Here is a 26,572-nt window from a genome sequence, read left to right on the forward strand (position 1 = left end):
CTTGAAGTCACTGGGAAAATTCTTGAAAACGTCATTTCCAACAGACTGAATTACTATATGGAGTTTAACCACCTTTTTACTGAAAAACAGTTTGGCTTTAGGACACATAGAGGTACCCATCATGCAATAAATATTATTTTTGATACTGTAGCGAGTCTGAAACATCAGGGCAATCTTGCCCTAATTGCCACCAGAGATGTTCATGAAGCTTTTGATAGCTTATGGCATGATGGTCTTATATACAAACTTGTTGACCTACCTGACCATAACTGGACCTTTTTTCAGATTTATATATAACTTCTTAACTCAAAGAAAAATCATTCCTACCTTTCATGGCAGGTCAGCAGAGCCTTTTATACCAACAGCTGGTGTCCCACAAGGTTCTTGTCTTAGTCCAATTCTATTCAATATTTATGTGAATGATCTTCCTCAACCAGAATTTAATGATACAGTTATAACGCAATTTGCAGATGATGTTATCCATGTCGTCTCGTCAACTCCTGTAACAGGAAAATACAAATATGAAAGAGTCATAGAAAAAATGAATATTGAATTTCATCGAACATTCAGTTGGGGAAAGAAATGGAGAATTACGACTAACCCTGACAAAGTCCTGGTTAGCACGATAGGATGTTTTGCATCAACCATCGAAGAAAAGGGGGGCATCTCCATCAGAGGTACACCTGTAGCCATTATAAATCCTAACAAGATCTTGGGATATGAAATAGACAGGCTGCTCCACTCATCATCTTACGTCAATAAAAACATCAAGATAGCCAAAGCTGGTCTTAGCAGTCTCTTTAGATTTAATCAAGCCCCTTCACATGTCAAAAAACATCTGTATAAAATGATGATAAAACCTATACTCGAATACCCATGTGTCCCAATGACGTTAACAAAGACCAACATGCTACAGTTGCAACGGGTCCAGAATAGAGCTCTCCGCTTTATTAAAGGTACCAGGAGGAGAGACAGAGTCAAAATGGCAGATTTACATGTACAACAGGATATTACTGCCTTAAATGTATGCCTTGATATGCTGAAGAAGAGACAACTCTATGCAATGCAAGAACTCTACATACTAAATACAGAACATCCTCTCCAAGTTGAAAATACCACTGACTATATCATTAATACTCCTCCTCACAGGACCCAAAGAAGGACTCTCCCACAGAGGGTGCGTCGCTTCATCCATAAAGACAATTACCATCGACCAATGATCTTGAGCAACCTCCCTGCAAATGAGGATGATTGAGTAACACCAGAACCCTTCTATGTCTTTTTTTTTTTTTTTTTTTTTTTTTTTTTCAACAAGTCGGCCGTCTCCCACCGAGGCAGGGTGACCCAAAAAAAGAAAGAAAATCCCCAAAAAGAAAATACTTTCATCATCATTCAACACTTTCACCACACTCGCACATTATCACTGTTTTTGCAGAGGTGCTCAGAATACAACAGTCTAGAAGCATACACACATAAAGATACACAACATATCCCTCCAAACTGCCAATATCCCAAACCCCTCCTTTAAAGTGCAGGCATTGTACTTCCCATTTCCAGGACTCAAGTCCGACTATATGAAAATAACCGGTTTCCCTGAATCCCTTCACTAAATATTACCCTGCTCACACTCCAACAGATCGTCAGGTCCCAAGTACCATTCGTCTCCATTCACTCCTATCTAACACGCTCACGCACGCTTGCTGGAAGTCCAAGCCCCTTACCCACAAAACCTCCTTTACCCCCTCTCTCCAACCCTTTCGAGGACGACCCCTACCCCGCCTTCCTTCCCCTATAGATTTATATGCTTTCCATGTCATTCTACTTTGATCCATTCTCTCTAAATGACCAAACCACCTCAACAACCCCTCTTCTGCCCTCTGACTAATACTTTTATTAACTCCACACCTTCTCCTAATTTCCACACTCCGAATTTTCTGCATAATATTTACACCACACATTGCCCTTAAACAGGACATCTCCACTGCCTCCAACCGTCTCCTCGCTGCTGCATTTACCACCCAAGCTTCACACCCATATAAGAGTGTTGGTACTACTATACTTTCATACATTCCCTTCTTTGCCTCCATAGATAACGTTTTTTGACTCCACATATACCTCAACGCACCACTCACCTTTTTTCCCTCATCAATTCTATGATTAACCTCATCCTTCATAAATCCATCCGCCGACACGTCAACTCCCAAGTATCTGAAAACATTCACTTCTTCCATACTCCTCCCCAATTTGATATCTATGTCTACTAAGAAAATTATCGCCCCTAATTAGGGAGACATCTTGTATAACATTTCTACTTTTACATCTACTGATATAAACTCGCTACACTTACTATGGCGGGACACCACCTTGAGAGAAACTAACATGTCAAGCAATTCTTCATCAGTTCTGCAGACAATTACCGCTTTGCCTTGCCGTTTAAATATTTGTTATGCAATCGCAAAAAAAAAGCAATTGCAACTTGTATATCTACTACCATTCAGAGTCATGTACCTATATATCTGTTATGTCTATGTGACTCTGATGGGTTAGTATTATACCCCTTCAAGAATTTTCTGTTATTACACATACACATTTTAAATTGCACCAAAGTGGTTGGGCCACTTCTCTTTTATATCCTACCTCACTCCCCCTCCCACCCTTTTCCAATATTTCTGTCCTTACCCATCCTTCTTCCTTACCCATCTTACCAAAGACTCTGGTCATAAGAAGCGAAAGGTTTGAATCAGAGTCCATCCAAATTTTTTCCCCTCCTGCAAACCGAACTGTGTTAAATTAATTTTACAATGTTGTATAAAACTATACCACAATTTTTCAGTAGTAATAACCAAAACATACCAACAAAATTCATGCAATATAAGGGTCTACTGTACTCTCGAAGTCATTCTATTTTATTCCATCCTCTCCGCATGTCTGAACCACCTCAACAACCCCTCCTCAGCCCTCTGGATAATAGTTTTGGTAATCCCTCACCTCCTCCAAATTTTCAAACTACAAATTTTCTGCATTATATTCACACCACACATTGCCTTCAGATACCTCACCACTGCCTCCAGCCTTCTCCTTGTTGCAACATTCACCACCCATGCTTCACCCCCATATAAGTGTTGGTATAACTATATTCTCATACATTCTCCTCTTTGCTTCCATGTATCTGAATACATATCTCATCACCTTACTCTTTTCTATATTCACTTTCAATTTTCTTCTTTTACATACCCTACCAGACTCATCCACCATCCTCTTCAACTTTTCTTCAGAATCTCCCAAAAGCACAGTGTCATCAGCAAAGAGCAACTGTAACAACTCCCACTTCGTGTTAAAGTCTATCTTTTAACCCCATGCCTCTTGCCAACACCCGAGCATTCATTTCTCTCACAACCCCATCCATAAATATATTGAACAACCGTGGTGACATCACATATCCTTGTCTAAGGCCTACCTGAGTGTCACTATCCTCATAAAAGCTCTTCACTGCTGTGAATAACCTACCTCCTATTCCATACATTTGCAACATCTACCACATTGCCCTCCCATCCACCCTGTCATGCGCCTCTTCGAAATCCATAAATGCCACAAAAACAATTTTACCCTTATCTAAATACTGTTCACCTAAATGTTTCACTGTAAATGCTTGGGCTATACACCCCCTACCCTTCCTAAAGCCTCCTTGTGCATCTGCTGTCCTACTCTCCATCGTACTCTTAATTCTTTCAATAATAACTCTACCATACACTTTACCAGGTATACTCAGCAGACTTATTCCCCTATAATTTTTGCACTCTCTTTTGTCCCCTTTGCCTTTATACAAAGGAACTATGCATGCGCTCTGCCAGTCCCTAGGTACCTTATCCTCTTCCATACATTTATTAAATAAAAGCACCAACCACTCCAAAACTATATCCCCACCTGTTTTTAACATTTCTATCTTTATCCCATCAGTCCCAGCTGAATTACCCCTTTTCATTCTACCCACTGCCTCACGAACTTCCCCCACACTCACAACTGGCTCTTCCTCACTCCTACAAGATGTTATTCCTCCTTGCCCTATATGCAAAATCACAGCTTCCCTATCTTCATCAACATATAGCAATTTCTCAAAATATTCCCTCCATCTTCCTGATACGTCTACCTCTCCATTTACTAACTCGCTTCTCATATTTTTAACTATCATATCCATTCGTTCCCTAGGCTTCCTCAACTTAATAATCTCACTCCAAAACTTTTTCTTATTCTCAACAAAATACATTGATAACATCTCACCCACTCTCTCATTTGCTCTCTTTTTACATTGCTTCACCACTCTCTTAACCTCTCTCTATCTCTCCATATGCTCCTCCCCCCTTGCATCATTTCGAATTTGTAAGAACCTCTCACATGCTAACTTTTTCTTTCTTACTGCTCTCTTTACATCATTCCACTAATCACTCTTCTTCCCTTCTGCACCCACTTTTCTGTAACCATAAACTTCTGCTGAACACTCTAACACTACATTCTTAAACCTACACCATACATCTTCAACCTCATTGCCTAAACTCTTACTAGCCCATCTATCCTTCAGTAGTTGTTTATATCTTACCCTAACTGCCTCCTCCTTCACATCTCTCTTACTTGCTGTATCAATTTTCCTTGTATCTCATCTACCTTTTAATAAAATATAACCTAGAATAATTGGTCATGGTTTAAGCCATTGCACTAGTTGAGGCAGATGTTGTAAAAGCCTGTTAAACAGACAGGGTGGAAAAGGGGGGGCCTCTTCCCTTCCTCGGGAAGATCACCAAGAAATAAGATGTTTCTGCTGTTTTGAGGCCTAATTCATTCTGCTTGTCTCCATTTCACTAGTATGTGTTCCTGTCTATCAATTGACACCAAAAAATTGCCAAAAAAGCCATGAAAATTGCCTTATAAGATGCCTTAAAGTTGTTATTTAACCCATACACACAGTCAGGGATAAGCTGTTCCCATCTGGAACTGCATAGGGCAGGATTTTATTGTTATACTGTGCAAATCCACCACATAGACCCATTCTCTCTTGTCTAGGTCAAAATTTACGGTTTTCATCAGTTTGCGTGTGGCCAGCCTGGTTGATCAGACCCTGACCCACCACGAAGCCTGGTCTCAGACCAGGCCACGGGGGCATTGACCCCTGAAACCCTCTCCAGGTATGCTCCAGGCATACACAGCGTATTTGATGGTGCAATGATTAACCCTTTGACTGTTTCAGGCCCCTCTCTGAAACTGTCATTCTATGTCGCTCAATTTTTGAAAAAAAAAAAAATTATTTTTTCTTATGAAATGATAGAGAATCTTTTCCCGATGGTAATGACACCAAAAGTTCGAAATTTGGTCGAAAACTCGTGGAATTATGCTCCCGCGAAGTTAGCGGTCTCGGCGACATATGCGTATCGGCGATTTCGCCGACTTTGAGCCCAATTTTCAGCCAATTCCATTGTTCCAGTTGACCAAACTCATAGCTATTTCTTTAGAACTCCATTTTGTCTATCAGCTGAGTACAAGAAACCTCCCATTTACTAATTTGGACTACCCAATATGGTGGTCAGAAATTGGCAATTTGGCCAATTTCACGCAAAATAAAAAAGATGTCAATTTCAAAATAGGGTCCAGAATAAACAAGGTAGACATTCGTGGCACTAAAATAACATATGCTCTGTTCATTAGTCACATCTCTAGGCCCCTCTTATATTATTATTGCTTTCTATTTTGATTTTTTATTCATACAAAAAAATACAAAATTTACTGTTATGCAGACGACTGCATTATTGTAAAAATGGTATAAATAATATCAGTGCACTAGTGAAAGAATATTAGACTCCCCAGTTGACGTGTATTGGACGTGTGGTGTGATTTATGTACTCTTGAACATTGGTAAAAATCGAACATTTCCGCTACTTTGAGCTCAGTTTCAAGGTCGTTTTCATCGTAAAAGTAATGAAAATCATCTCTATTTCTGTAATATGTTTTCCATTTTATCACCTAAGACCATGAAAACGCGAATACAACGATAAATACTATACGAAAATACACCTCAAAGTCGGCGTTTTATTCCAAAAAAACGATCAGAGTTTTTTTTTTCTCATTACGCAATGTGTGCTGCAGGATTTTTTTTATGTGGTGCACACTGACCACACAGACCCATTCTCTCACATGTGGGCCTACCAGCTTTCTCCCGCTTGATTTGAAGCCGCTAGAATTATTGAGTATATATACGTCAGAAACATTGGCTCGTAAGACGTATTTATACGTCGAAAACAGTCAAAGGGTTAAGACATATTTATATGCAATTGCTGCTGTCCTCATAAATGTATGTACATGTATATGTAGGAGACATTTAAAAGATTAATTTTATAATTTATTGAAAATAAATTTTATTTGTATATTAAGAATACTAATATAATTTCTCTCATTTGTCTTTCTTGCCACAATAGCCCGATGCCAAAGAAAAAATGGTCGCAACAGCATCTTCCTGTTCCTCTGATAAACTGAGAGATGACAATGAATCGTCCAATGATGCCAAACCTCGAAAGATCCGAAAACATGCATCCGTAGATTCTGGAAATGAGGCAAGCTCAGAGGACAGTAATGACAGCATGAGGATGAGCGGCCGAAAAATAGATAAGACCAGTACAAGTTGTAAGCTTTTTTGATAATGCTGTTTGTTTAGTATATGAAAAAAGATGTATTTTACATGAATTTGAAAATATTAACTATGATCATGCAAGAGTTTGCATATCAATAATTCTAGCTATCATGCATGCTCATGATACATTTTGATCCTCTAAGCATGGACCGTTCAAAAAATTAATGGTGTACCAAAGGTACAAGAAACTCTACCAACATAGTATGGTATAAAAGAATGTGTAAGTATTGGCTCATTAGACAATGGTGAAAGTGTACCAAACTATACTATTGAGCATACTATACACACTGAAACAACAGACCACTTTTATGTTCATGATGAATAAGATGTGTCCAACATCTGGGTGTCTTTATGCTTAAAAATACTGCCAACTTGTGGCTTTATCAGTACAATACAGGGAAGACTGTAGAAAAAGAGATAATCACTCCCTTAGTCTTGTAGAATTATATACATATTCATATTTTGGGAATTATCCTTTTAATAGAGGAATATTGACAGTAAAGTATGGATAAATTGTAGTTTGTTTGGGGTCAAAACAAAGACATTTACCAGGATGAGGATTTACTACTATTGGACAAAGTTGTAATGTACTCTTTAATATAATGTTGTCCAGTAAAGACGAGCCTTGCTAAATGTGTTCGTTGTACCCCATTTGTTGGCTTTTTTGCTTGTCATTCCATTCTGTGTGTGTGTTTGTGTTTATATTTCTACAAGCAGTAAGTCAGTGCCTTATCCTAGTACAACTTTAATATTATTAACAATATAAAACAAGTTATTGACTCAGGTATAATTAATTTACAGTAATTGTTTTACTGTATCTAACAATATTTTTTCACCTATGCAGGAAAAAAATTGAAGCTGATTCTATGTAGAAACTTTTGACTCCTGGACATGAGTAACTTTTGACCTCTTTATACTAGGTATTACATATTGTTTTGTGTAGGTTTTTGTTAGATTCATCCTGTTCTTGACTCCAGACTAAGTTTTACATTATACACCACTTCACAGGTGTTGAGTTTGAGTGCAAAACATCAGTCTTGTCAGTGAACGGCAATGGAAGTCTGGGCAGCATGCACAATAAAAGAGTGGTGTGCACAGATTCAGATGTTGTTCGCACAAACAATAAATATGTTTACACTAAGCCACTCACCCTTGAGAGTCTGACAGTCAAATTATCAGATGCAACAGAGCCTTACAACCTGGTGACGTGGCTGGGTTCAGAGGCTTCTATGTTCCGTGTGCTGCACAAAGTCTTCCTCAACAATTACTGTGCCATCTCCCAAGCCATCCTCACTAAAACTTGTCAACAGGTAAATATTCTCACATGTGCATAATACAGTACTGAGTTATTATACTCTGATATGTTTCCTATTATTTTTTTTCATTCCTTCTCTTCCATCAACCTTTGACATCTGTTCATCATAATGCAGCGGAGTGGTTTTAACAACAATTGTTTGAAGGGAAGGGTTGTCCTACCCTAGAAGAATGGATGCTCTTTCCTAGAGTGTTGGCCAGACTAAGAGCCCAGCACTCCCAACTCCCCTTTATTTGACCAAAGTAGTAGAGATTTTTCTTCATGAACAAGGGATGAGAGGAGTAGAATGACAGAGGACAAAGAAGAAAAGATGAAAGAACATATATACAGTGGAACCTCAGTACTTGAACAGCTCGCTACTTGAACAAAGCTTGGCACTCAACCAAACAAACACAACCTGCCAGAACTTCGCTGTAGACTATTTCATGTTTCTTCACATTTTTTGTATTTTTTATATTATTTGTATAAATAAGTCACCATGGGGCCTATGAAGATTAGTGATAACAGCCAACCAAAAAGAAATTTGATTGGGAAAATTTTTTTCGATACTTGAACAGATCAGCACTCAAACACCTTTCTGGAAAGAATTAAGTTCGAGTACGGAGGTTCCTGCTTTCTTATATACACCAGCCAGGGTACTTCCCCACATACCAGACAGGGTACTTTCCCACACACACGATTTGATATGAGTGGGACTTGTGCATGAGTGAATAGAATTATCAAAGCTTATTGCTTGGGGAGCAGTGAAAATTGGGTTGGGCAAACACAATTCTGTTAGTGGGATGGTTTGTGAAGGACCTGCCTAGTATGGGCCAACAGGCCTGCTGCGGTGTTCCAGCTTTCTTATGTACACCAGCTGAGGAAATTGCTTCAGAAGAGGAGAGAGAGGGAAACAGGTGCCTTCTTCAAAGATTAAAGACATTTGTGCAAAGTGGAGTGAGGTGCAAACATTTGTGGAGGAACAAATGACAACATCATGAACGGCTTGACAACATCATGAATGGAAATGGGATCAATCCTATTATTTGCCTCAGTGCTGGAGGCAATGATGTAGGCAAGCGTAGAAGTGAGGATTTAGTTAGAAAGTTTAGGACAGCTATAGACATAATTAGGAAGAAGGGGGGGGGTGCCCTGTTATATGTGGCATTTTGGTAATGAATGGTTATATGTGGCATTTTGGTAATGAATGGTTGTCCAGAGCAATTGGTATTAATTGTTGGCTGGATAAACACTGTAAGGATAATGCAGTACCATTCATTGACAACTGGGACAGCTTCTATGGCCGAAATGACATGTATACCAGGGATGGGGTTCACTTATCCAGGGCAGGTGTGGGTTTTCTTGCTAACTCAGTTGAGGGGGTTGTTAGGACTTTAAACTAGGATTAGTTAGAGGTATGGGTTTAGAAATGATAAATAATGAGTATGGATATATTGACTTATGCTCTGATATTAAGAACCTTAATAGTAACTGTCATGGAGTAACTCTGGGTAATGATAATTTCAGAAATTGTGTAAAAACAAAGATGAATAGGAAAAATGTGCAGAAGAAAAAACATATGATGGTATTTTATGCTAACAGTCGAAGTGCAAGAAATAAAATTAATGAACTACGTTTGGTAGCATATGCTGGGAACTTTGATATCATTGCATTAACTGGAACGTGGTATGATTTAAAGAGTCGGGATATGACTGCTGAGTGTAATATTCAGGGATTTAAGTTGTTCAATGTGGATAGATGTAATGGGAAGGGGGGAGGAGTTGCATTGTATGTTTGAGAAAATATTAATTGTTGCATAAAAACAGGTATAAAAATAGATGGAGCAGTAACAGAGTCTGTTTGGGTAGAGTTTGTGGAGGGTCAAGAAAAACTAATTCTAGAAAACGAAATCAAAGATATCAAAGCAACACTCGAGCGACGAGAATCCAAGATAACCAACCTCGAGAACAAGATCCAAAACCTTGAAGAGAAGATTACATCGGGAAGTGTTGACACAGAAAATACTCTGAAAGCAGCTATAGCCAGTCACACCAAACAAATAACTACAATAAATATGAAGGTTGAAGAAGCAATCAAGGACTGGAATCAGAACATGCACACTCGACTAAATGAATACCTTGATTTCCAAGACGACAAAACTGAACAAGATAAGTTGTCTGATACAGTTATAATAAACAGTCCACACATTCCAAGTGATATAACACAAGCTCAGTGCAAAGAAACTGCTGTCAGGATAATACAGGACCACGTACAAGTCATCGTGCAAAACAATGAAATCAAAGAAACACGTTTGTTAGGAAAACCAGGAAGTAAACACAGTATAATGATCAGACTTCATTCATACGATAAAAGAAAGGACCTAATTAAATCAGCAATTACAATGAAAAATGGAGTGTACATAAATGAGTGTCTAACAAGAAAACGTCAAAACCTTCTGTTCAGGCTGAGAAAACTTAAACAGGAAAACAAAATACATCAGTGTTTCACGCGAGATGGGAAAATACTAGTAAGGAAAAAATCAACAGGACAACAATATACTATCTCAAACGAACACAATTTCTCTACCTTCCTTAGAAAAGCTGTCATTTCTGTAACAGATTAGATAAGTGCTGTTAATACATATATACGTGTGGTGCATATAGTGTACCTTACTATTATATTGTGCATTATTGTTTTTATTATTTTTTTCATCACAAGCTAATGCTAACTACCTCCAATACTTTTTTACTTTCTTACTGCTATTAATTGCTCATAATTTTATGTTACAAGTCAAATCTTACTCCAAATTAATATTATTCATTGTTCTTACCTGTCCATTTAATTTTGTTTACCACTACTTGTTTTTTTAGTCACTTTTTATTGTGTGTGCAATTAGTGTATATTCCAATTACTTTTTTGCAAGTACCAAAACTATCTTTTGCTAGCTAGTACCAACTACCTCATTTTTTTTTACTTTTTATTGTGCAATAAACTGCTCAACTTATTTAATATTACAAATCAGATCTTACTCCTAAACCAATATTATTTCACAGTGACTATCTGACTATTTAACTTGTTTACCATTACTTAATTGTAGTCCCTTATATATTTTTTTTTCCTTTATTTTAGCTTTATATAACTACCTTAGCTCATATATTCACAATTGTTAAAATAATCAAGGTGCTATTCTCAGGTGCTAAAGTTAATAAGTTCACTATTTTGCCATTATACTCCAAAGCTCATTTATTTGATTACCACTTTATTGTTCACCACAACTTATATTAGTCCCTTTTATATTATAATTTTATATTATAATTCTAACTTTAAAGAATTACCTTTATAGTACTACCTACTATCATATTCCCAAGCTCCATTATTTGATCATCACTATATTTGTTCACCACAAATTATTTTAGTCCCTTTTATATTGTCTCCTTTATTTTAGCTTTAAAAAACTACCTTAGCTCATTATTTTTACATTTGTTAAATAATTCAGGTGATATTTTTTTTTAGCTTTAGAATATTTACTTTAGTTTTTACTTAATTCTAACTATAGATTCACTACAAATCTTATGATTACAAGCATTGATCCTGATACCAACCTCTTATTTAATGACTTAAATGATTCAAACAGTTACTGTAATTACTACACAGCAGAACAATCAAAGGCACTTCTCAGAGCCAACAACAACATAACTGTCTTTAACTACAATATCAGATCTTTAACCCTTTGAGGGTTTTCGTCGTACTAGTACGTCTTACGCGTAGGGGTTTTTGACGTACTAGTACGCATAAATTCTAGCGGCCTCAAATCTAGTGGGAGAAAGCTGGTAGGCCTTCATATGAAAGAATGGGTCTGTGTGGTCAGTGTGCACAGTCTAAAAAAAATCCTGCAGCACACAGTGCATAATGAGAAAAAAAAAACTTTGACCATTTTTTTGGAATAAATCAGCGACTTTGCAGTGTATTTTCGTATGGTATTTATTGTTGTATTCTAGTTTTCTTGGTCTCATTTTATAGAATGGAAGACATATTACAGAAATTGAGATGATTTTGACTGGTTTTACGAAGAAAGGTGCCATGAAATTGAGCTCAAAGTAGCAGAAATGTTCGATTTTTAGCAAACTTCAAAAGTAAACAAATCGTGCCAAGCGTGCAATACACGTCAACTGGTGAGTCTAATATTCTTTCACAAGTGCACCAATAATTATTATACCATTTTTTACACTAATGCAGTAGTCTGCATAACAGTAAATCTTATATTTTTTGTGAAAATAAAAATTCAAAGTGGAAAGCAAAAGAATATAAGAGGGGCCTTGAGACATGACTAATGACTAGAGGAAATGTCATTTTAGTGCCAGGAATGTCTTTCTTGTTTATTCTGGACCCTATTCGGAAATTGGCATCTTTTGAAATTTGTGTGAAATTGGCAAAATTGCTAAATTCTGACCACTGTACTGGATAGTTGAATTTCATGAATGAGTGGTTTCTTGCACCCATTCGATAGAAAAAATGGAGTTCTAGCGAAATATTCATGTTTTTTGTCGACTAGTACAGTGAAATTGGCCGAAAATGAGGCTCAAAGTGGGCAAAATCGCCGATGCGTAAACATAGCCGAGACCGCTAACTTTGCGAGAGCATAATTCCGTAAGTTTTCTATCAAATTTCAAACTTTTGGTGTCTTTATGATCGGGAAAAGATTCTCTATCTTTTCATAAGAGAAAATAATTTTTTTTTTTTTTTAAATTTGGCCGACCCTGAGAACGAGTTTCGGAGAGGACCTGTCGACCCTCAAAGGGTTAAGCAAGCATTATGATGACCTCCTAGCATTACTAAATTCCTTGCATGCCAATATGTCCATCATTACACTAACTGAAACCTGGCTAAAGCCTGACACTACAGATGTCTATGCCATTCCTGGTTACACAGCCATACACAACTGTAGGCCAGACCAACAAGGGGGTGGCACTGCTATATACTACTCAGACCAACTAGAATGTATCACTAATACTTGCACAAGGGATGAACATGGGGAATATATAATAGCTAAATTCAAATCCAAATACCTACAAAAACCTCTCACAGTGATAAACATCTACAGAGTTCCACAATCAAACATTAGCCAATTTAGTCAAAACCTAGGAAGTATGATAACTGATGCACGCATGAACAAAGATCACTTACTACTCTCAGGTGACTTCAATATAAATCTCCTGCAAGACCAGGACCCACACGTTACTGAATTCACAAACATAATGAGTAACTGCATGTTGCCACCAACAGTAACAAAACCTACAAGAGTTACAGAGACTAGTGTTTCCCTACTTGACCACATCTGGACCAACACCATATCGCCTTTAAAATCAGGCATAATTACAGATAATACCACAGACCACTACCCTACTTTCCTCATAACAACTCTTGGTAAAATACCCCAAGACACTACTAAAGTCACCTTCAGACTTCACAATGAGGCAGCCATTAATAACTTCACAACAGCAGTAACAAACATTGACTGGCACTCTGAGCTAGAAATCTATACAGATATTGACGAATGTTTTAATAATTTTCTAAAAAAGACCCAATACCTTTATAACAAGCATTGCCCTAAAAAAACTAAACAGATGACAGCTAAGAGACTGAACAGTCCCTGGCTAACAACCAGCATTCTCAAATCCATAAATACAAAACACCGATATGAAAAACAGTACAGAATGGGTCACATAACCAGAGACCAAACAAAACGTTACTCGTCAATCCTAACCAGCCTGATAAGAAGGGCAAAAAAATTGTATTATGAGAACAGATTATCCAACTTACGAGGTGATATAAAAAAGACCTGGAAGACCCTATCAGAAATTCTGGGAACAAAAAAGATATCATGACATAGCAAAATAAAATTAGCAAAATCAGATGAACCCCAACTCCCACCAACAGAAACAGCAAACAGACTCAATGATTTCTTCTCCACTATATGTCAAAACCTTGCCAATAAAATCCCAAGCTCAGATACCCCACCAAATGACTACCTCACTGGCAACTACCCGAACACACTGTTCCTAGCTCCGACTAACCCATACGAAGTCTCCCTTATAATCAACGCACTGAAAAACAAGGCAGGAGATTTAAATACCTTACCACCCTTTATATACAAAAAAGCATCACAAGTACTATCACCAATCATTGCAACACTCTTTAACAAATCCATTGAATCCTCCACCTTCCCTACAGTTCTCAAAATAGCAAGGGTCACCCCGATCCATAAAGGAGGAGACCAAACAGAGTTGAATAACTATAGGCCAATATCCAATTTACACCCTCTCTCAAAAATCTTCGAAAAATTAATTCATAAACGAATCTACTCCTACCTCATCTCTCAAAACATTCTCAACCCCTGCCAATTTGGATTCATGCCTAATAAAAATACTAATGATGCTATTATACACATGCTAGAACATATATACACTGCAATAGAGAAAAAAGAAGTCCCACTGGGGATCTTCATTGACTTACGTAAAGCTTTTGATACAGTTGACCATGACTTGCTCCACATAAAATTGTCACACTATGGTATTAGAGGGCACTCCCTCAACTACCTCAAGTCTTAGCAACAGAAGCCAATATGTGTATGCAAATGGGGCAAGCTCTTCCGCGCAACCAATTACAGTTGGTGTCCCACAGGGAAGTGTCCTTGGCCCTCTTCTCTTTCTCCTATACATAAATGACCTACCAAATGCTTCGCAATTACTCAAACCCACACTTTTTGCAGATGACACTACATACGTCTTCTCTCACCCGAGCCCAGTCACGCTAGCCAATACTGTAAACACCGAATTACAGAAAATATCTACCTGGATGAGGACTAACAAACTTACACTAAACATTGACAAAACCTACTTCATTCAGCTTGGTAACAGAGCTACAGATGTACCTCTTAACATAACGATAAACGGATCACCTATCACAAAGCTAACAGAGGGAAAATTCTTAGGAATCCACCTCGATAATAGACTCAAATTTCATACACATATACAACAAATTTCTAAGAAAATTTCCAAGACTGTTGGCATACTATCGAAGATACGGTACTATGTTCCACAGTCAGCCCTCCTGGCCCTTTATCACTCTCTTATTTACCCCTATCTCACCTATGGAATTTGTGCATGGGGCTCAACAACAATTAACCATCTCAGACCACTAATTACCCAACAAAAGGCTGCAATTAGAATGATGATAAATTCTCACTACAGGCAACACACTCCACCAATATTCAAAACACTCAACCTACTCACCATACAAAACATCCATACTTATTATTGCACCTATTACATACATAGAACACTTAACTCTGATATTAACCCTCCCCTCAAACATCTCCTTGCCAACCTCAACAGAACACATGACCATAACACAAGGCACAGATCACTCTTTGATGTTCCTCGTGTCCATCTCACGCTATGCAAAACCTCAATGCACATAAAAGGCCCTAAAATCTGGAATTCATTACCTGTAAATATAAAAGAAACACTACCTGTTTATAAATTCAAGTCTCTTCTCAAAGTTCACTTACTCACTCAAAACCAAATAAATACTGAATAATTGAACCTTATAAATTGTATATCCAAAATGTTACTCACAATTATATCACATAAATGTTAAACCTAGGACCCAATCTAACTTTGTTATTTTTTTAAATACATTACCTATCAGAATACTCCATTCTACTGAATGAACAGCAGTGCATGCAACCATATGACCTGTCTTTGTAATACTCATGTGTGCTTTATAGTTATCTGTTTACAATAATGTCTTATCACTGATTTCATCATTGCTTAGTTAATCTTAAGTTAATTTTAAGCCAGCCCGTAATGCTATGCATATAAGTGGCTTTGGCATGCTGCTCTTACCTGTATATTTTTTTGTACCTCTGTATGTATGCTAAAATTTCTAAATAAATAAATAAATAAATAAATAAATAATATACCGACCTCCAGGCTTGGATCACGATAGAGGGAGACTTCTTTGGGACGAAATTGTTAGGGCTTCTGGACACAGTAACATAGTCATAGTAGGGGACTTTAACTTTAGTCAAATTGACTGGAATTCTTTGACAGGTAATCTAGAGTCCAGTGACTTAATGGAAACAGTTCAGGACTGTTTTCTGAAACAGAGCATAACTGAGCCTACCAGGGGTAATAATTTGCTAGACCTAGTCTTGTCAAATAAGGAAACACTCGTGAATAATCTGGAGATCACTGAAGAGCTTGGCGCAAGTGATCACAAATCCATCACTTTTAGCATTAATTGGGAATGCAAGAATAATGATAATACAGTAAAAAATCCCTGATTTTCGTTCTGCCGATTATAATGGACTTAGGGAACATCTGTCTAATCTTGATTGGGGTTATCTAGCTAATGATTTTATTGACGATAATCATACTTATGAATATGAAGGGATCTGCTTTTATGATTGTTTTCTTAATAATGTACACAGTGCCCAGAATATATACATTCCCCAGAGAGAAATTAGGTCTAATAATAACGATCCCAAATGGGTTAACAGGAGGCTAAAGCATCTATTAGGGGAGAAAAGGGGAATTTATAGGCACATCAGAAGAGAAGAGGTTAACCTTACTGACCAATATGTTCAGCTTAAAAGAGAAGTAAAAAAGGCGATTAGAAAGGCTAAGCGTGACTATGAAATTAGAGTTGCTAATGAATCAAAGACTAATCCAAAGGGGTTCTTTCAAGTGTATAGGACAAAGGTGAAGGAAAAAGTAGGACCTCTGAAAACTGGGAATGGACAGCTGACGGATAATGAACTAGAAATGTGTTCCTTATTTAATGACTACTTTTTGTCAGTTTTTACACAGGAAGATGTAAATGAGATTCCAGTAATTAACAATTATTTAGTTCCTGATGAATTTAAGTTAACTAATATTACTGTCACGAGGGACATGGTTATTAAACAGATAGACAACCTGAAACAAAATAAGTCCCCGGGACCCGATGAGTTGTTTTCCAGGGTACTTAAGGAATGCAAGATGGAGCTTAGTCAGCCATTAACGAGTGTATTCAATGCGTCCATCCTTACCGGTGTTGTGCCAGAGTTGTGGAAGATGGCTAATGTGGTTCCTATATTCAAATCAGGGGATAAGTCCACTCCTTCAAATTACCATCCAATAAGCCTGACATCTATAGTGGGCAAGTTATTAGAATCAATTATAGCTGACATTATCAGAAGTCACCTTGAAGAGCATAACTTGATAAATGAATCTCACCATGGATTCACGAGAGGTCGTTCCTGCCTGACAAACTTACTGACGTTCTTCAATAGAACATTTGAGGCAGTTGACAGTGATAAGGAATATGATATTGTTTACTTGGATTTTAGTAAAGCCTTCGATAGAGTACCTCACAAGAGACTCTTAAGAAAAGTGGCAGCTCATGGTATAGGAGGTAAAGTTCTAGTATGGATTGAGGCATGGCTTACCAATAGAAAGCAGAGAGTTACCATTAATGGAGTGAAATCTGAATGGGGATTAGTCACTAGTGGCATTCCACAAGGATCAGTTTTAGGCCCTCTCTTGTTCATAATTTACATTAATGACCTTGATGAAGGGATTACGAGTGACATGAGTAAATTTGCTGATGATACAAAGATAGGCCGTATAATTCACTCTGAGGAGGATATCAATGAACTCCAGGACGATTTGGACAAATTAATGTCTTGGTCTGAAAAATGGCAGATGAAGTTCAATGTGGATAAGTGTATGGTACTTGCCCTTGGTAATGAAAATAACCCTCGAAGTTAAAATCTAGGTGAAGTAGAGCTTGATCATACAGAATGTGAAAAAGACTTGGGAGTCATGGTAAGCAGAAATCTAAAGCCAAGACAGCAGTGCCTTAGTGTGCGCAACAAGGCCAACAGATTACTTGGATTTATCTCAAGAAGTATAAGTAACAGAAGTCCAAAAGTTATTTTTCAGCTCTATACATCATTAGTGAGGCCTCATTTAGATTATGCTGCTCAGTTTTGGTCCACTTACTACAGGATGGATATAGACTCATTAGAGAACATACAGAGAAGAATGACTAAAATGATATACTGTGTAAGGAACCTCCCGTATGAAGATAGACTCAAAGCCTTAAATCTCCACTCTCTGGAGAGGCGTAGAATGAGGGGAGATATCATTGAAGTGTATAAGTGGATGACGGGCATAAACAAGGGAGATATTAATAAAGTACTGAGGGTGTCGAACCAGGTAAGAACCAGGAATAATGGATTTAAGTTGGATAAATTTAGATTTAGAAAGGACATAGGTAAGTACTGGTTTTCTAACAGAGTTGTAGATGCGTGGAACAGTCTTCCCAGTGGGGTGATAGAGGCTAGGACCTTGGGTAGCTTTAAGACGAGACTGGACAAATATATGAGTGGGAGGGGCTGGGTTTGATTGGTGTCATTGGGTATGGGAGTTATTTCTAGGGAAGCTTTAGGTAGTAGTCGTTTTGATAAGGACCTGCCTCGCATGGGCCAGTAGGCCTTCGGCAGTGTTCCTCCATTCTTATGTTCTTATGTTAACATCACCCTAACTCTCTCCCCTCCTCCCATCTTCCATACACCAGCAAAAGTCTTCATGAGTAAAGGTAAGTGTGATATTGTTTTATACTCGATTTCTCATTCTTTTCTGTATGTAAATCTATGGAAATATAAACACACAGTGGGCTTTATCAAGTCACAAACAGATCTACCTGGGTGAAAGATACGCGAGTATTTATAAGATGAGAATGCTGGGTCAGGTGGAGAATGCTGCATGTCACAATCTTCTAAGTAGGGTGATAGAGTCTAGAACCTTGGGTAGCTTTAAAAAGAGATTGGACTGCAGCAAATTATACATCAGCGAAACATCCAGAGATCTCCAAACACGTATTTCAGAACACCAGTACACAGGCAGATATGACAATCCAAGGAATGCTTGTGTTCAACACCGAAATTCACACACTCATTTAATTAGCTACAGAAATGCAAGACTTACCGCCAGAGAAGTAACACTCAATACCCTAGAATCCTGGAATCATCACTTATCTGTATATCCAACAACTTCAGCCATACCAATGGCTTCTATAACATAGCTGAACCCCTCGCCAAGGAACTTCTTCATCGCTATCCCACATAAGAACATAAGAATAGAGGAACACTGCAGAAGGTCCACTCATATACTTTTCCAATCTTTTTAAAGCTACCAAAGGTTCTAGCTAGACTCTATCACCCTGCTCAGAAGATTATCACATGCAGCATTCTCCACCTGACCCAGCATTCTCATCTTATAAATACTCACATATCTTTCACCCAGGCAGATCTGTTTGTGACTTGAAAAAGCCCACTGTGTGGGCGAAACGTTGTCAATGAAGGATCACATTATGCTACTTAAGTGTTTATATTTCCAATGTGTCAGTATTTTATACCATTTATTTCCACGTATGTAAATCTATACTTAATCTATAAAAAATAATTTTTGTTAATACTTTTGGGTGTCTTGAACGGATTAATTGGATTTACATTATTACCGGGAAAATGAATTTGGATATCGTCAAATTCGGCTTTAGTCATACTCTCTGGAATGGATTAATTACGATAGCCGGGGGTCCACTGTAAATAAGAAATATTTACACCTACTGTACATTTGAGATGCTGGCATTGGTTTAGGGTGGTGGAAGATAGGCAGGGCGGTGTATGCTTGTTAATGACCTTGTATAAATCCAATAACATTGAAGGAGTCAGTTTTGTGTTGTCCTTTTTTTATCGCTTAATCGCTTAACTTACTTGCTACACTGTTAATGCTACACTTTATTGCTGGCTGGCGCTATAGCCTTTATCAACTCCTGCTGCTTTAGTATCGTACATATCATGGAATCACTGAAGAAGGCACATTCTCCCCTCTCTCTTCCTCCTCCACTTTGGTACTTTGCTACTAGTTTTTTCTGGAATTCTGTCATGTTTGTCACCTTCTTTATCACTGGGCTGGCACTAGCAGCTTTCTTTGGACCCATGGTGGCTTATTTAGCAGTCACAGAATAAACAAGTGCAAAAAACAATGAATTATTAGAAATGTTCCCACCGACGAGAACGGAGGGAAGCAACGGAAATGGAGCCAATATTTTTACCATACCACCAACAAGAACGGAAGAAAGCAACAAAAACAGAGTCAATAATTTTACGGAAAAAATCAGCGATAACGGAAATGAGCGAAAACAGAGCCCAGTGAAAAGGGAGAGTCCACTGTATATAAAAATATAAGAATACTACACCACCTTTCCTTCTTCATCTTATGATATGGGTTGTTATATTCTCCATTTATTGTAGAGTAGTAGTTAGTAGTTTAATATCTTTATTATCCACCCTATACCCATGCTGTGGGTGGTAGTCCAAAAGATTACAGAGGTACCTAATGGGTCCAGGGAGAGAGCCCCAAAGTTTTGATAGCTGAACAAGTTACAAAGGTAATGAACCATTCACACATCTACACCTGATCAGAGGTACATAATGGGTCCAAGGACTGGGCCGCATAGTTTTGGTAGCCAAACAAATTACAGAGGTAATGAACCATTCACATGTCCACACCCGATCGCAACTGCAACTAATTATTAATGCAAATATTAGCTTTATTTATAGTGAGCAAGGCCAGGGTATTTTTCCAGAATGGTTTGTAATATACCTCTGTGAATAAAATACTTGACATATCTTGAACATTTCTGAGTGGGTTTTCTGTGAATTCATTAATTTTATCACATTCTGGTACATAATGACGCAAGGTGTGACAATAGTCCATCTGGCAAAGTTTACATTTCGTTTGGTCTACATCTGTTGGTGGTGATTTAACCTGCCAAAGATACTGGTAACCCAGCCGGAGCTGGGCGGTAGTGACATCCAAGAGCCTGCTTATTTTGTTGGATGCACCATAGACATGTGGCTCCTCCTGCATGATAGAATGATGATAGATGGACTGACTGGTGTCAGTCTCCCTCAGTCTTAAGTTAATAAAGTTCAGTTGAAGTTCTTTTAGTATTAGTGTTTTTAAACTGCTAACTGACAAGCCAAGATTGTGATCTACTCTTTCTGAATGCATATAGCTTAGCCAGTTCATCAGTTCTATCATTAATCTGAAGACCAATGTGAGATGGAATCCACAGAAACTGCACTCTGACTCTGCTGTCTACAATCCTACCATACCCGTCTGGCTTCCAACACAAGCATACTACAATTTATACTTAATGAGTTGAGTGTCAACAAACCATACCACAGGCAGGGATAGAACCCTTGGTCAGAGAGTCAACCTTCAATGTTTGGATGCATTTGGGTGCAAGAAATTTGGCAAACAGTTCTGTTTGAAGAGTAGAGGCCCTGTTATTGATGTGTATTGTGTATTGATGTGTGCTCCAATTTCTTTACGAGAGCCATCACTCTGTATGACAGCAGCATCATTACCAGCTGCACCCGTGGACTGGTGAACAGAACCATTAACATAAATAATTTGTGAGTGTGCAGTGTGACTTAAGTTATCAGTACATCTCAAGGCATCCTGTTTGGCTTCAGGATGAAGCTTTGGTTGTGATTTAAGAAGTTTTTTGGGAGGAATGGTAGTTTGGAATGGGATAATAACCCATGAAATGGGGAAGTGCCACTGTTGCCTTACTTGACATAGATCATATATCTGGTTCATGCTAAGGTCAGTTAGTTTTTTCGATCCATCTGGAGAGGTGTTCACCAGTGCTGAGGAAAGTTTGGAGGGCTTCTGTGTGAGGGTTTGAATGGGCTTGCCTGAGCATATTAACTTCATCCTAGGATGATTCTCATTGCTTCCTTCTGCAGTTTACTTCATCCTAGGATGATCCTCATTGCTTCCTTCTGCAGTTTACTTCATCCTAGGATGATCCTCATTGCTTCCTTCTGCAGTTTTACCAGCACTCCAAGCTTTCAATCAGACACAAGAGCAAGTAGTGGTGCAGCATAATCAACCAACAATCTGATATAAGCAAAATATATCATTTTCACAATTTTAATACTAGCACCATACCTGGGATGAAAACCTGCCATAGCTCTAAGTGCTCGCAGCCTTTCTTTGTATTGACAACAAAGTCTTGTTACAGTAGGTCCAAGTAGTGGAACCTCAAAGCCTACATACCTGTATCTGGTTATATATTCTAGTCAGTTCCCATCATGCAACTGGATCTGGTGAACTGCACCTTTCTGTCAAGGAGGACGCCTGTTGAGTATGTTGCTTTTCTCGGCAGAGGTAATCAATCCCAGTGCCTGACACAAGGCTAGTACATGGTTAAGGCTTTTTGGGTGTTGGAGAATCCAGTGGTGTGAATCATTATATCATCAGCAAAGCTAAACATATAATTATCAGGCTGGTTTGGCATAGGATTAAGTAAGGCATTTATTAGAATATTGCATAAGATGGGACTGAGCACACCTCCCTGTGGGGTTCCTAATTCAAAGTCTTTAGTTACACTTCTATGCCCCTGGAACAACACAGAAGACTTTCTGTTGGACAGGTAGCTTTTAATCCACTGGAGAAGCCATCTTCCAACATCCATTTTGGCAAGTTCACTGATGATTACATGTCGGTTGGCTACATCAAAAGCAGATTTAAGGTCAAGGGAGATACTGTTTAAGCTGTCAGTGTGCAGGGTGAGAAAAGTGGTTATGCAATGATGCATGCTCCTTCCATGTATGAAACCACACAAATAGGGAGATACAAAACTGTTTGATTCTGTGCATGAGATGATTTTTTTTTTTTTTTTTTTTTTAACACATTGGCTGTTTCCCACCAAGGCAGGGTGACCCGAAAAAGAAAAACTTTCATCATCATTCACTCCATCACTGTCTTGCCAGAGGTGCGCTTACACTGCCGTTATAAAACTGCAACATTAATACCTCTCCCTCAGAGTGCCAGCACTGTACTTGCCATCTCCAGGAACCAAGTCCGGCCTGCTGGTTTCCCTAAATTCCTTCATAAATGATGCCTTACACTCCAACAGCACGAAGTCCTGAAAACCATTTGTCTCCATTTGCTCCTGTCTAACATGCTCATGCATGCCTGTTGGAAGTCCAGGGCCCTCGCACACAAAACCTTCCTTACCCCCTCCCTCCAACCTTTCCTAGGCTTACCCCTACCCCGCCTTTCCACCACTACAGATTTATACTCTCTCGAAGTCATTCTATTTCGTTCCAGCCTCTCTACATGTCCAAACCATCTCAATAACCCCTCCTCAGCCTCTGGCTAATAAGTTTTGGTAATCCCGCACCTCCTCCTAATCTCCAACCTACGGAGTCTCTGCATTATATTCACACCACACATTGCCCTCAGACATGACATCACCACTGCCTCCAGCCTTCTCCTTGTTGTAACATTCACCACCCATGCCTCACACCCATACAAGAGCATTAGTATAACTACTCATACATTCCCCTCTTTGCTTTCATGGATAAAGTTCTTTGTCTCCACAAACTCCTCAGTGCACCACTCACCTTTTTCCCCTTGTGAATTCTATGATTCACCTCATCTTTCATAGACCCATCTGCTGACATGTCCACTCCCAGATACATATATCTGCGTCATCCTCTCAAATGTTTTACACAAGCAGCTAGTAAAAGATACTGGATTGATTGATCTGTGCCATGAGCTCAGCTCGCTCCGATAAGCTTTGAGTGGTAATTTTGGGCCTATATATGACAGTGCTGTAATGAGAAAAAAGACGATTTTGTTTTTTGGATTAAAACAGCAACTTTTGTTATATCTTCACATGGTTTTTATGGTTGTATTCGCAGTTTCTTAGTCTCTCTTGATAAAATGGATGATATATTGCAGAAATAGAGATGATTTTGATTGGTTTTAGGAATGAAAATAGCTTGAAATGGGCTCAAAGTAGTGGTAGTGTTCAATTTTTCCAGTGTTCAAGAGTAAACAAATCACATTACGCATCCAATACACGTCAACTGGTGGGTCTAATGTGCGTTTATGAATGCACTGATATTATTTATACAGTGGACCCCCGCATAGCGACTTTAATCCGTGCAAGAGGGCTGATTGTTATGCGAAATGATCGGTATGCGAATGAATTTTCCCCATAAGAAATAATGGAAATCAAATTAATCCGTGCAAGACACCCAAAAGTATGAAAAAAAAATTTTACCACATGAAATATACATTTTCCTACACACAAAGAGAAGGATACATGCACAATAGTAGAGTAGTACATGCACAATATATATTGTGCATGTACTACTCTACTAAATGAAGAATAAATGACACTTACCTTTATTGAAGATGCAGCAATGACTGATGAGACACTGTGTCCTGGGAGTGCCTTTTCCTCCTGAGTACTGTAGGTCCTGTTTGGCATTTTCTTCCAGAACAGGCCTTATCACACTGTGTATGCCACTATGATTCTTAAATCTCTCAAACCAACCTTTGCTGGCTTTAAATTCACCAATATGAGCACTAGTTCCAGGCATTTTTCCCTGTTCACCTGGGTGTTAGTCGACTGGTGTGGGTTGCATCCTGGGAGACAAGATTAAGGACCCCAATGGAAATAAGTTAGACAGTCTTCGATGACACTGACTTTTTTGGGTTATCCTGGGTGGCAAATCCTCTGGGGTTAATTGTTTCTTGGTATTCTCAATAAGCCACACCAACAATGGTGCTACAGCAGCAGCAGCAGCAGCAGCTGACAGTGCTACAGCAGCAGCAGCAGCTGACAGTGCTACAGCAGCAGCAGACGATGCTACAACAGCAGCAGACGGTACTACAGCAGCAGCTGATGGTGGTACAGCAGCAGCAGACGATGCTACAGCAGCAGCAGACGGTACTACAGCAGCAGCAGACGGTGGTACAGCAGCAGCAGCTGGCAGTGGTACAGCAGCAGCAGACGGTACTACAGCAGCAGCTGACAGTGCTACAGCAGCAGCAGACGATGCTACAGCAGCAGCAGACGGTACTACAGCAGCAGCTGATGGTGGTACAGCAGCAGCAGCAGCTGACAGTGCAGCAGCAGCAGCTGACAGTGGTACAGCAGCAGCAGCAGCTGTACCACCAATAGTAGCGATGGTTGATTGGGGTTTATTATACAACCTGGCCAGCTCGGAGACATGCACTCCACTTTCATACTTATCAATGATCTTTTTCTTCATCTCTATAGTAATTCTCACCCTTATTGCTGTAGGGTTGGCACTAGAAGCTTTCTTGGGGCCCATGGTCACTTATTTTGCAGATAAAATCACCAAAAACACTGTAATAATATGAAATGTTCCGATTGTATGCTTGGATGTTACCGCGGAGGCTGGCTGGTAAACAATGCCACCGGCGGCACATGTGAGGCTGGCTAAGGGCGCACATTGGACGCGTCTCGGACGAAGAGTGGTGAGCGGGTTTTTGAGCGGTATGCGAGGCAAAATTTTTGCGATAAAAGCGAGCGGTATGCGGATTGAACGTTATGCGATGCGTACGGTATGCGGGGGTCCACTGTACATGTATTGCATAACAGTAAATCTTCTATTTTTTGGTGTGACTAAAAATTCTTTGTGTGAATAAAGAATCAAAACGGAATTCATGTGTAAAGCCTGGAAACATAACTAATGAACAGAGGAAATGTTACTTTACTGGATTGAATACCAGCATTGTTTGTTCTGGACAATATTTTGAAATTAATGTGAAATTGGCCAAATTACCAGTTTCTGATCACTGTACGTACTGGGTAGTTGAAATAGTTGATTGGGCGGTTTCACTAAGAATTTGGTCGACTGGAACAGTGTAATTGGCCTAAAATAGGAGTCAAAGTGGGCAAAATCGCCAATGCGTAAATATCGCTGACACAGCAAAATTACAAAAAGTATAATTTTGTCAGTTTTTCCATCAAATTTCAGAAAAAGATTCTCTACCATTTCAAAAGAAAGAAGAACATTTTTTTTTTGAAGATTGTCGGACCCTATGGACACTTTAGATTGGGGGTCTGGACCCTCAAGGGGCTATTTCTATTTTCATCCCTCATTGCCCGGCTTAGTGGGGTGTGGGCATTGAAACAATTGACAAATTTTTCCCAGTCTGTTTGCCGTACCTCTGTCATATGTTCCTTGGCAGCAGCAAGGGGAGTTTGAAAGAGCTTCATCATTTCAGGGGTATGATTTTTTCTATATGCTAGGCCTAGTCTGCAAGCAGTACATTTCAGTGTTTGAAGTTTAGGATCATTGTGGAAGGTATGATTTTTATAGGATGTATGATTATTATGGAAGTTAGTTGGGTTTGGAGTACCAGGAGGTTTCTGTGGCAGTTCTGAGTAGTTCTGAATATTGTATACAAGGTCATTGTTTACCCTTTCAGGCTTTCCGACGTATTAGTACAGCTTACGCACCAGGGTTATTGACGTATTAGTACGCCTAAATTCTAGCGCCTTCAAATCTAGCAAGAGAAAGCTGGTAGGCCTACATATGAAAGAATGGGTCTATGTGGTCAGTGTGCACAGTATAAAAAAAATCCTACAGCACACAGTGCATAATGAGAAAAAAAAAATTGTGTTTTTGGTTTAAAAAGCGGCTTTGCACT

General features: G+C 38.8%; 1 protein-coding gene and 1 long non-coding RNA gene across 4 annotated transcripts in view; one reads left to right on the plus strand and one right to left on the minus strand.

Moving 5' to 3' along the window:
- Positions 1-26,572, plus strand: part of E(z) (histone-lysine N-methyltransferase E(z)) — a 442,429-nt gene that overhangs the window by 344,390 nt on the left and 71,467 nt on the right. For all 3 annotated transcript variants that reach the window (XM_070090649.1, XM_070090671.1, XM_070090660.1), the window contains 2 exons: positions 6,462-6,666; positions 7,682-7,983. In XM_070090649.1, the coding sequence (XP_069946750.1) occupies positions 6,462-6,666; positions 7,682-7,983 (507 nt within the window). The remainder of the gene's footprint in view (positions 1-6,461; positions 6,667-7,681; positions 7,984-26,572) is intronic.
- Positions 1-26,572, minus strand: part of LOC138853521 (uncharacterized) — a 200,757-nt gene that overhangs the window by 121,303 nt on the left and 52,882 nt on the right. Inside the window, exon 2 of the long non-coding RNA XR_011392700.1 lies at positions 328-500. This is a non-coding gene — a long non-coding RNA (uncharacterized lncRNA). The remainder of the gene's footprint in view (positions 1-327; positions 501-26,572) is intronic.

The sequence above is a fragment of the Cherax quadricarinatus genome, chromosome 3 (genome assembly GCF_038502225.1).
Source record: "Cherax quadricarinatus isolate ZL_2023a chromosome 3, ASM3850222v1, whole genome shotgun sequence".
Classification (NCBI taxonomy): Eukaryota; Metazoa; Arthropoda; class Malacostraca; order Decapoda; family Parastacidae; genus Cherax; species Cherax quadricarinatus.